This window comes from Hyperolius riggenbachi, chromosome 6 (genome assembly GCF_040937935.1).
Source record: "Hyperolius riggenbachi isolate aHypRig1 chromosome 6, aHypRig1.pri, whole genome shotgun sequence".
NCBI classification, from domain to species: Eukaryota; Metazoa; Chordata; class Amphibia; order Anura; family Hyperoliidae; genus Hyperolius; species Hyperolius riggenbachi.
The window spans coordinates 375589275-375601379 of NC_090651.1; the positions used below are offsets into that span (position 1 = coordinate 375589275).

The 12105-nt window shown below is 44.3% G+C and overlaps 1 protein-coding gene across 2 annotated transcripts in view; it reads right to left on the minus strand.

Annotated features, from left to right (window-relative positions):
- Window positions 1-12105, minus strand: part of LOC137523072 (uncharacterized) — an 86613-nt gene that overhangs the window by 37693 nt on the left and 36815 nt on the right. For both annotated transcript variants that reach the window (XM_068243270.1, XM_068243269.1), the window contains exons 3-4: window positions 10182-10507; window positions 3331-3462 (exon numbers count right to left, since the gene is read on the minus strand). In XM_068243270.1, the coding sequence (XP_068099371.1) occupies window positions 3331-3462; window positions 10182-10507 (458 nt within the window). The remainder of the gene's footprint in view (window positions 1-3330; window positions 3463-10181; window positions 10508-12105) is intronic.

Sequence of the window (12105 nt, forward strand, 5' to 3'; positions counted from 1 at the left end):
CTGTACTTTCTCACAAGCAGCCGAGGGGAGGACCCAAGCAGCCCCAGAATGCTTTGTAGTATGTTATGCGGCCTCTCGTCCTTTTGAGAGATTGGGTCTAACAGCCCTGCAGTTCAGCACACATCAAAAGTAAGAGAGATTTTTAACTTCAGTATTGCCTTTTTGGCTTCCTTCTAAACTGTTTAACACAGGAGAATAGAGGTTTAAATTAGCTTTTGCAGCCTGACAGTTACTCTTTAAAGCGGGGGTGTCACCATAAAAATCAAATTTAAACAGCAACTGGTCTGAGTGTATTAAAGAGGAGCTGTTAGGCATAGGGTGTCAGAGAAAAAAAACACATATATCAGTAGCTAAATATTGGCTGTACTTACATTACATATGCATTTTACTGTCCTCGTTTGGATTTCACAGAATTTTTATATAGTATTTGCAGAGATTGATGCTCCTGACAGCCCATGGCAGGTTCCATGTTTGTCTGTCTCCTATGAAGCCAATTGTGATGTCATATCCTCCCTTACCCTGCTTCCTGGTTGATGATTCTTTAGCCCTCCCAAGTTCCAGCATTCAGACACTCCCACCAGTCTCTGGTCTAACGGGACATATTGTCTGTCACTCAGCAGGGTGGGGGTGGGGGGGGGGGGGCGATCATGCTGTCATTGGGGGGGGGGGGGGGTAATGCGGACGATCATCCTGGGAAAGCTGTCAGATGAACAGAGGTGAGCCGATTTTGTTCTATACTGGAAAGTCCGGATCTTTTCAATGATTCGGATGATTTGAATCGGTTCATTGAAAAGATCCGGCTCTTTGAACCTAATCTTTGAATCATTTGCAGCAGAGTGAGAGGTGCAGGGAGAGATGCAGCAGGAAGATTGTGCTTGTGCACAGAAGCTGCAGTTCCTGTTTCTTCCAGACATCCACTGTGGACCGAATCTCGGATGATTCGACTCACAAAAAAGATCCGGATCAAAGATCCGAATCGTTCATGATCTGGACAACACTACAGTGCAGTGAATATTAATTAGCCATGTGGCTAGGAACAATAGCGGACTTGTGCAGTATACTCTAATGCAACATGTGCACTATGAACAGCACATTGATTTTTCAGTGCTGTGAGTTGGGCTGCGTTACAGGCTGCTGTAATATGAGCCTGTAACTTCCCACTGTGAAAGCAGCCTTAGGGCGGGATAGGGAAATGAAGGGGAGGACCAAGGGAGTGCAGTAGGGAGAAAAAACAGCCCCAAGCATGCTCTGCAGTATCTGTTATGTGGCCTGCGTCCTCCTTAGCAGCCTGGGGATAGAGGATTGCTATTTAGCCAACAACAAAGTAAGAGAGATTTTTAACTTCAGTATTGCCTTTTTGGCTTCATTCTAAACTGTTTAACACAGAAGAATAAAGGTTTAAATGAGCTGTTTTTTGCGTAACAGTTACTCTTTAAGGGAAAAAGATGCTAATCCTGCATTCAAAACTTTTTCTGCTGTTATGACCTGATAACCTACTCCCTTGTGTTTACAAGCAAGGCTGAGATGACTCAGCGATCAGGGTTGCTCAAATCCGATCCGGGAGATAGTCGGTTAGTTGCTATCCGGATATCTCCCAGGAAAGCTGTGCTGGCTAATCCTACTGCTTTAACACAGAAAATGGCAGAAGTAAAGCACACCCAACGTGAATAGTAAATGGAGGTTGCTATATTAATTTAATAATACTCACCTAAGCAGAGGGAAGGCTCTGGGTCTTATATAACCTTCCTGTTCTCCTGATGGTCTCCTCGTTTCCCCGCAGGCTTCACGGTTTAAATCTCCTGCCACAGGAAACGTCGGCAGTCTTTCTGAAGCACTCTGGCTCCCAACGATGGGCGGCTCTGTACTGCGCACGTGTGAGTGCAGGAGAGAGGGCGTTCACACGTGCCCAGTACGGAGCGGCCCGTCTTCAGAGGCCTAAGTGTTTCCGAAGACTGCCGAAGCCCACCCAACGTGGGGACCGGGAGGAGAACAGGAAGGCTCTAGAGAACCCAGAGCCTTCCCTCTCCTTAGGTAAGTATCTGATTTTTTTTTTTTAATTAGGCTTCAGACTCCCTTTAAGCAATACCAGTTGCCTGGCAGCCCTGCTGGTCTATTTGGCTGCAGCAGTGTCTGAATCACACCAGAAACAAGCACGCAGCTAATCTTATCACCCTTCAGTCAGAGCACCTGATCTGCTGCATGCTTGTTCAGAGTCTATGGATAAAAGTTTTAGAGGCAGAGATCAGCAGGACTGACAGGCAACTGGTATTGTTCAAATGGAAATAAGTATGGCAGCCTCCATTTGCCTTGTTTAGATGCTCAGTCATTCAAATTACTTTAAGGGCCCATTCACATGGGGGGGGGGGGGTTGTAGGCTTTTTTGCATCGCTGATCTCTGGTGATCAGGGGCCGTCTCTAATAACAATGGGGCCACAATAGACACCCCAACCAAAAAGCACCAATAAGCACCCTTTGATGTAGCCAAATTTCCGACCCCTAACTCTGATGAACACTCTGCAGGGGCCCCGGGGAGCATCAGTTAAGTTGGGGGAGGAGACATCATGGGGGCCGCTACAGGCTCTGGGGCAAATGCCCCTTTTGCCTCAATGGTAGCGCCGGCCCTTGTTGTGAACAATGTATCCCTATTGGATCCTTCACACTGCAGCATTTCTGGAGCCCTGCATGCAGAATGTTTGTGATTCTCATTCATTGAATGAGAATCACAAATCGCGATTGCGAGTGCAAATGTACCCTAAGCACACATCACCCATATCAAGCCCCGCCCCTCCACCCCTGATTGGATGTACTGCCTGAGCTATGCTGAACTAATTTGTTAAAGAAAACCTGAACTGAAAATTAAAAGTCAAAATAAACATACACGGGTCATACTTACCTTCCATGTAGTCTACTCCTCAATCTCTTTCTTCTCTCCTGCATCCTGTTTGTCCACTGTGATCAAGGGAATTCTCCGTCCTCCATTTTGAAAATGGCTATTTCCCCATTACAGCTTCCTGGTCAGTACCCTGTTAAACTGTAACATCGCCCACTTGAGCCATAGGGAAACATGGACACATCAGTTCTTCTCTCAGCTATAACTGACAGCAACCGATATATAACTGACAGCAACTGATATATTTCAGATCTGACAAAATATTGTCAGAACTGGAAGGGATAATTGTCAGAAGAAAATGGTGAGCTTCTGAGAGGAACTGATGGCAAGGTAACTATGTAATGTTCATCTGAAGTTACCTCATGTGTTTATTTTAAATAATTTTACTCAGTACAGGTTCCCTTTAAGTACACACAACATATCATATAAAACTCACTTACCAATTAAAGGTTGTCTTTCATTTCTGTTATTTTGACGATTCCATTTATATCCATGATTGTCATCATATACTTCAGCAGAATAACCTCTCCTGCCATGGCCGATGCCTCTGTCTTCAATTCCGAGCACAGACTCTGTTTAATCATGTGATAAACAACAACTTGTTTTTTTAAAAAAAAATACCAGTTTCTTTTAAAGTGGGATACAACTCTGACATACATTTATTACTCATACAGTTATCATATTTGCTTTTGTGCACAAGTAATATTACCTGTCTACAAATTCCCAAAGTAGAGGCAGGCATACAGCATGCTTCCTAATGCTAGGTACACACCATACAATTTTATGGCAAATTTACCTGTCAGATCGATTATTTCCAACATGTCCGATCTGAATTACATTTTTCCTATTGTTTTTCAGATTGATTTTCATTCACTTCTATGAAAATCGATTGGAAAAACGTTTGAGAAATCGATCGGAAAAACTAAATCGATTAAAATTCAGATTGGACATGTTGGGATTAATCGATCTGGCAGGTAAATCTGCCGGAAAATTGTATGGTGTGTACCTAGCATAAGTTTCCATTCAAGCAGGGCTCATTAACCACTTGCTTGCTGCAGGGCACAAGAGACCATCTCCATAGCTACAGTATTATCCTACAGCTATTGATACTGTGGTGAAGAGACCACAAGACCTGTGGAGTGGCCAATACTGCAAACCCCCTACTCAGTGCTGTACATGCATGCCACGAGGATTAGATTGTGAGCTCCTCTGAGGACAGTCAGAGTGACACGACTATATCCGGGCTGTGCAGTCGAGGAGTCGAAGCAATTTCGATAAACTGAGCAGTCGGATGATTTTTGTACCAACTCCACAGCCCTGGACTATATACGCTGGAAAGTGCTGCAGAAGATGTCAGTGCTATATACATCCTACCTAATAATCTTCAAGTGTCCCTGCGTCCTGTGTCAGTGCTTTTGTGCTACTGCGCATGTCCTACACTGACACAGCCGTTGGGACGGCTAGGAGGCGGGCCGGGCAGTCGGGAGGACGGGTGCGCGCATGCGCACTGACTGGCGGCGGTGGCAGGACCGAGACCTAGAGCCTGTTTTCAAATGGGCTTAGGTCAACTAGTGCTTAATAATAATATGGAAGGATATTAGATTAATATTATGGTAGGATTAGATAGTGCGCTCCTCCGAGGACAGTCAGTGACATGAATATGTGCTCTATGAAGCACTGACATTTTCTGCAGCCCTTTACAAATACATAATAATAATATGGGAGGACATTAGACTATGACTATGGTAGGAATCGATTGTGAGCTCCTCTGAGGACAGTCAGTGACATGACTCTGTACTCTGTAATGTGCCGCAGAAGATGTCAGTGCTATATAAATACATAATAATAACATGGTAGGATATTAGACTATGGTAGGATTAGACTGTGAGCTCCTATGAGGACAGTCAGTGACAGGACTGTCAGTGACAGGACTATGTACTCTGTAATGTGCTGCAGAAGATGTCAGTGCTATATAAATACATAATAATAACATGGTAGGACATTAGGCTATTACTATGGTAGGATTAGATTGTGAGCTCCTCTGAGGTCATGTCAGTGACATGACTATGTACTCTGTAATGTGCTGCAGAAGATGTCAGTGCTATATAAATACATAATAATAATATGGTATATGGTAGGACATTAGACTATGGCTGTGGTAGGGATTAGATTGTGAGCTCCTCTGAGGACAGTCAGTTGCAGGACTATGTACTCTGTAATGTGTTGCAGAAGCGTATTAATGGTATATCAATTCTTGAAAAAAACAAACAAAAATGCCTGTGGTTTAGCCACACTCGCAAAAAAGGTGCACTGCTGACTCCGCCCCCTGGCAGAGTGTCCAGATTGCTTAGGCTTTTTGTCCGTTAAAAATGAAAAATTAGGTTGGCTACCCTGAGCTACACATATATACACATCATATATTAAAATCTATCTAGTGATCACAAGGAGCTTGCCACTGAAGAACAAACTGCTGTGTTTTACTGTTTGAATGCTGCTCTGCTAACATTATCTATATATATAATAGAGTAAGTGCCTCAACCTTCGAGCAAGAAGAAGAAGTAGCGCCCCGCCCCCAGGGCCGGTCCAAGCAAGAAGAAGGGGCTGGTCCAAGCAAGAAGAAGAAGTAGTGTCATATCAAACCAAGGGCAAAGAGGGATAATTTGCATATTCAGTAGCAGTGCATTGTGGGTAACCACAAATGTTCACTTATAGCTGAATTATTGCAGATTTGCTTCTGTTTTAAGAAGGAAAATTACACCAAACTTTGCTTTTTTTTAGTAGGAGGGCTTTTTGGTCTCTTTTATCCTTCTATACATTCTTAGTAGTTAAGGTCACCCTGAGCTGCTTGGTTACTCTGTTGTACTGGTCCAAGCCAAATCTCATACAGCCATATCAATCCATGCTATGTACTGATGAGGATCAAATGTCTGAAACAGGCTGTCATATGTGGGTTTGATATGACTGTGTAAAATTGAAAGTTATAGGCTTGCTATACACCAGTGGTTCTGGATGCTTGCTTGACTTGCTAAGGGTGAAAAGGAATAATTTGCATATTTAGTAGCAGTGCATTGTGGAAAATCACAAATGTTCACTTATGGCAGGATTATTGCACATTTTACTTCTGTTTTAGGAAGGCAAATGACACCAAGCTTTGATTTTTTTTTTTGTAGAGATGGGAAGTTCGGATCTTTGATCCAAATCTCGGATCATTTTACTAGGGAAGCATTCGGGGGTGAAATGACTAGCAGGACAGGACTTTCCCTACCTTGGACAAAGAAGGGGAGGGGGGTGGACACACAGAGAAGGGAAGATGGTGAACTTAGACGGGCAGGGAGTGGACAGAGAAGGGAGGAGGGACGAGCAGAGAGCAGAAATGTTTGTTTGCACACAATACCCACATGCTGCAATCATATGCTTTACATATATTTCAACTATATGTTCATCTGTATACTTTGAATGCAAACGTCACACAGTGAAAGAAAGAAATCCCCAAAGCATTCCCAGAAGTGAAGTGCAGCTGTTTAGAGCAGTGCAGGAGGATCATATTGCCCTGCAATCACAGTGCCTGCCCTTCTAGCCCAGCACGCTGTCTACAAAGTTACTGAGCTGTGCTTCTGAGCCAAAAGTTTCCAATTTGTTCACTGTGCACAATTACGGAACAGACAGCATAATATAAGCAGCACATTGTAGCCAGTATGTGTGCTCTACACATATCTGGCAGTGGCACCCATGTCCCCTCTCTCTCATCTACCTGTCCCTGCAAGGCTGGCTCCCCTCCAACAGAGCGATCCATCTCTGCTCTGCTTCCAGGACCCCGCTGCCCGCTGAGAGGGGGGCGTGCCGCTCCTGGTCACGCCCCCTTTGCGATCCGAATCACTCATTTTGATGATTCAGATGATTCGACTCACAAAAGAGATTTGGATCAAAGATCTGAATCGTTCATGATCCGGACAACACTATTTTTTAGTAGAAGGTCTTTTTGGTCCTTTTTACCCCACTATAAATTCTGAGTGGTTTGGGTCACCCTGAGCTGCTTGGTTACTCTGTTGTACTGGTCCAAGCCCTATCTCATACAGCCGTATCAATCCCTGCCATGTACTGATGAGGACCAAAAGGCTGAAACAGGCTGTCACATGTGGGTGTGATATGGATGTAAATTTTAAAGCTATAGGCTTGCTATACATCAGTGGTTCTGGATTCTTGCTTGGCTTACTCAGGGGAAAAGAGGTAATTTGCATATTTAGTAGCAGTGCATTGTGGGTAACCACAAATGTTCACTTATAGCTGAATTATTGCAGATTTCCTTCTGTTTTAAAAAGGCAAATTACACCAAGCTTTGCTTTTTTTTAGTAGGAGGTCATTTTGGTCCCTTTTATCCCCCTATACATTCCGAGTGGTTTGGGACACCCTGAGCTGCTTGGTTACTCTGTTGTACTGGTCCAAGCCCTATCTCATACAGCCTTATCAATCCCTGCTATGTACTGATGAAGACCAAAAGTCTGAAACAGGCTGTCACATGTGGGTTTGATATGACTGTGTAAAATTGAAAGCTATATGCTTGCTATACACCAGCGGCTCTGAATGCTTGCTTGGCCTACCAAGGAGGAAAAGGGGTAATTTGCATATTTAGTAGCAGTGCATTGTGGGTAACCACAAATGTTCACTTATAGCTGAATTATTGCAGATTTCCTTTTGTTTTAAAAAGGCAAATTACACCAATACAGTGTGCGACATTGCAGGAAGTGACGACAGTGGAACGCACGATGGAACACGGAAGAGGTGAGTCATCCCCGCCCGCTGCCTCTTACTAATAGTGGCGGTTGCTACTGTGCTTAAGCAGGAGGGGGAGCGCACATGGGAGACTCAGGTGAGGGGGGTTCCTGCTGAGCTTAAGCTGGAGGTAGAGCACACATGGGGAACCCAGGTGAGTGAGTGAGTGAGGGAGGGAGGGAGGGAGGGAGGGGGGATCCAACTCCCTGCTGCTGTACCCAATACCCCTTCTTCCTGCCCTCTACCCTCTTATGCGGTGTATGCTACGCCGCGGGTTGGCTAGTTATTATTATTTTGTGATAGTAGGTTTTATGCTGTAAATAATCTTTTAGAGCAATAAAGAAAAGATCACTTTAAGTTACATTTTTGCCTTATTAAACTGAAGGAATTAGCACATTTCACCTTCATGCAAGCAAGAAGGAACTCCCATAATGCTTTACTACAGCTACTGCTCAGTGTGTAGTATATGCAGATCATTTCTTTCTACCCTTGTAAGCAAGGCCTATATCAGGAACCGCTGGTCTATAATGTGTCTATGGCTTAGTATTTGTACAGAGCCATATGATTGGGATGCTTACATCTGTAGCACTGGATCAGCTGGAAGCCTTCTGAAGTCTATGCTTAGAAAATTGGGTACATGCAATTATTACGGGCTGTGCAGCTGAGCTGTTGTCTGCATCCTTGCTGCTTCTCTCTATTGATTGGATGTCCCTTAGCAATCCTCCTTCTCCTTGTTATTGCCTATACTATCCCCACTTTCCCCCTCATCCCCCCCACATGATAAAACACTTCATGCCTAAACCATTCCACTCAACATTACTGGTGAAACTCGAAAAATTAGAATATCGTGCAAAAGTTAATTTATTTCAGTAATTCAACTGAAAGGTTGAAACTAACATATGAAATGGTCTCTTTACATGCAAAGCGAGATATTTACAGCCTTTAGTTGTTATAATTCTGATGATTATGGCTTACAGATTATGAGAACCCCAAACTCAAAATCTCAGCCCATTAGACTATTGTAAAAAGGTTCAATAATTTAGGCTCAAAGTGTCAGACTCTAATCAGCTAATTCATCCAAAACACCTGCAAAGGGTTCCTGTCTCATACATTAGTTTCATCTTTCAAGTTGATGTAAATGGACTTTTACACGATATTCTAATTTTTTCAGTTTCTCCGGTCCCTCTCCCCCCAGGTGGCTCCTGTCCCCTGCAGTACGGCCCAGTAGCCTGGCCAAGTCACGCATGCGCAGCCCAGTGGCGCTGCCAATACTGGGAGCATCCTGCGCCTGCACAGTAGTACTGCGGGGGACAGGAGCCACCCAGGGAGATGGCAAGGGACTGAGCGGCCTCAAGGGGGCTTAAATGGAACCTGAGTTTTACAGAAAGTAAAAGTTTTATACATACCTGGGGCTTCCATCAGTCCCCTCCGCATAGATCGATCTCTCGGTGGCGGCCAGAGCCTCCAGGATTCTACCATAGCAGCCCAGTTCTCAGCGGCCAGTCGGGCGTACTGCGCATGCACGGCCCGGCCGTGGGCGCCACCCCACCGGACTCCCATTGCCGGGAGCATTTTGTGCCTGCACAGCACTACTATGCACGTGCAGAACGCTCCCAGCCGCGGGAGCGAGACGAAGGAGCCCGCTTGGCCGTGCTGCGCCTGCACCGACTGGCCCCGACTGGCCGAAGATAATGGGGCTGCTATGGGAGAATCCAGGAGTCTTTAGACGCTGCTGAGGGAGCGATCTGTGTGGAGGGGGCTGGAGGAAGCCCCAGGTATGTATAAAACTTTTACTACCAGTCATCTAAGGCCTAGGTTCTCAACGTGTGGTACGCGTACCCCAGGGGGTACTTCTGAGGGTTCCAGGGGGTACTCGGGCTTGATATACATAACCAAGAATAACAAATTTAGAGTTTTAGAAAATAATAAATCTCATTTAAACAACACCAAATTAGTATTTTAGCTAATTATAAGCAATAGTAAATGTTTGGAAATTGTTTAAAACCAATTATCCTGTACTACGATTCAATATATATTTGTCAAGGGGTACTTGTGATAATGTTTACTATGTTAGGTGGTACTTAGTGAGTACAGAGTTTTAAAAGGGGTACATAACAATAAAATGTTGAGAAACACTGATCTAAGGGACACTTTAAAGACAAACCAGAGCCAATTTAAATAAAAAAAAAAATCAAACAAACCTGGGGCTTTCCCCAGCCCACTCCAGCCTGATTGCTCCCTCTGCGCTGTCCTCCTGGATCTCCGGTAACAGGTCCCTGCTGTATCTTGGCCAGTTGACGCATGCGTAGTGCGGCTGCACCAGCTCCTCCGCCTCGTTCCCGTCACCAGGATACCGGGTACGGAAGATCCAGGAGGCGGAGGACGGCGCATAGGGAGCGACCAGGACTCGGAGGGGACTGGAGGAAGCCCAAGGTTAATATGGAACCTGAGATATGTTTTCTCTCAGGTTCACTTTAATCCTTCCTACTTTATATACGGTTACTTAGTGCTAAATTCTCACCTGTAGATATTGACAATGGCAAGAGCAGATCCCTTCCCTGCTTCTTCTTTTTATTCTTATGCTGATTGTTTCCTCTTTGGAGTTGTCCGCTTGAAGCCTCAACCTCATTTCTGCACAAATCTCTCCCACTTTCTTCTTCCTCATCCGGTAGTCCCACCATCGGGGTATTGTCTGTCTCATCTGCTGGTTCCCCAATACAAAGGGCTGCATTGTCCTCATCGGGGCTCCCAATCTCAAGGCCAGTGTACGCTTGCTTCTGTATGCTGTGTGCTCTGAGTTTCTTTGGTTGCTGGTTACTGCTTCCATATGGCTGAGGGACACCCACCCTAGTTAAAAAAAAAAACAACAAAAAAACCCAAAACATTTAAAAAACCCAAAACATTTTATTGAAGAGGCATAAGAATACACATACAGAATCGTAGAGTTCCATAAATTAGAAGAATTGAACAAAAATAAACACCAGTTCTTAACTATGCTGTATTCTTTTTTTTCATTTCTCTGCCTGACAGAGTTAAATATCAGGTATGTAAGTGGCTGACTCAGTCCTGACTCAGACAGGAAGTGACTACAGTGTGACCCTCACTGATAAGAAATTCCAACTATAAAACACTTTCCTAGCAGAAAATGGCTTCTGAGTGCAGGAAAGAGATACCAAGGATCAATAGTTCATAGATTTTAGCTCTGGCATACTTTCATAAATGTGTCATTCAGCAAAAACAATAAAACCGTAAAAACTTAAAAAGTATATTTAAATCTACTTTTCAAGTTTTTACGGTTTTATTGTTTTTGCTCAATAACACATTTATGAAAGTATGCCAGAGCTAAAATCTATGAACTATTGACCCTTTGTATCTCTTTTCTGCTCTCAGAAGCCATTTTCTGCAAGGAAAGTGTTTTATAGTTTTCATTTGTTATTAGTAAGGGTCAAACTGTAGTCACTTCCTGTCTGAGAAATTTAAATATAAAATAAAACTGTGGTATATCTTAAGGAGTAATTTTTAGGAGATGGAGGATAAATACAATTGTTTATTTCATTAGTTTATTTTCACTTCGGGTGTCCTTTAACCTCCTGAGCGGTCTGGACGAGCTCAGCTCGTCCATTACCGCCGGAGGCTGCCGCTCAGGCCCTGCTGGGCCGATTCGCGTCAAATAAAAAGGAGCACACGCAGCCGGCACTTTGCCAGTCGTGTGTGCTACCTGATCGCCGCCGCTCTGCGGCGATCCGCCGCGCTTAGCGGCAAAAAAGGGTCCCCCCAGCCGCCCAAGCCCAGCGGAGCCGGAACAAACAATTCCGGCCAGCGCTAAGGGCTGGATCGGAGGCGGCTGACGTCAGGACGTCGGCTGACGCCCATGGCGACGAGGTAAGCGAAACAAGGAAGGCCACTCATTGCGCCCTTCCTTGTTACTTCTGATCGCCGGAAGCGATCAGAATTACGCTTCCGGAGCGCCCTCTAGTGGGCTTTCATGCAGCCAACTTTCAGTTGGCTGCATGAAATAGTTTTTTTGTAATTAAAGAAAAACCCTCCCGCAGCCGCCCTGGCGATCTTAATAGAACACCAGGGAGGTTAAAGGAACATTATCACACACAAAAAAACATCTAAAACACATGAATACAAATAAAAATAAGAAGTATATTTATCCCAGAGTAAAATGCACCATAAATTACTTATTTCCTATATAACTGTCACTTACAGTAGGTAGTAAAGATCTGACAGCTCTTGGACTAGTCAATCTCCTCATGGGGGATTTTTGGTTATATTCTCCCTTATCCTTTACGAAAACACTCCCTGGAAAGGATCTTCAAAGATGCTGGACAGTCTCTCCACTCATTTGCAGACTATTTTGGCAGCGGGACTGATTAAATGGCATGTAGCAAGTGCTTTTTAAAATAGAGAAAACTATGAGAATTCCCCATGAGGAGATG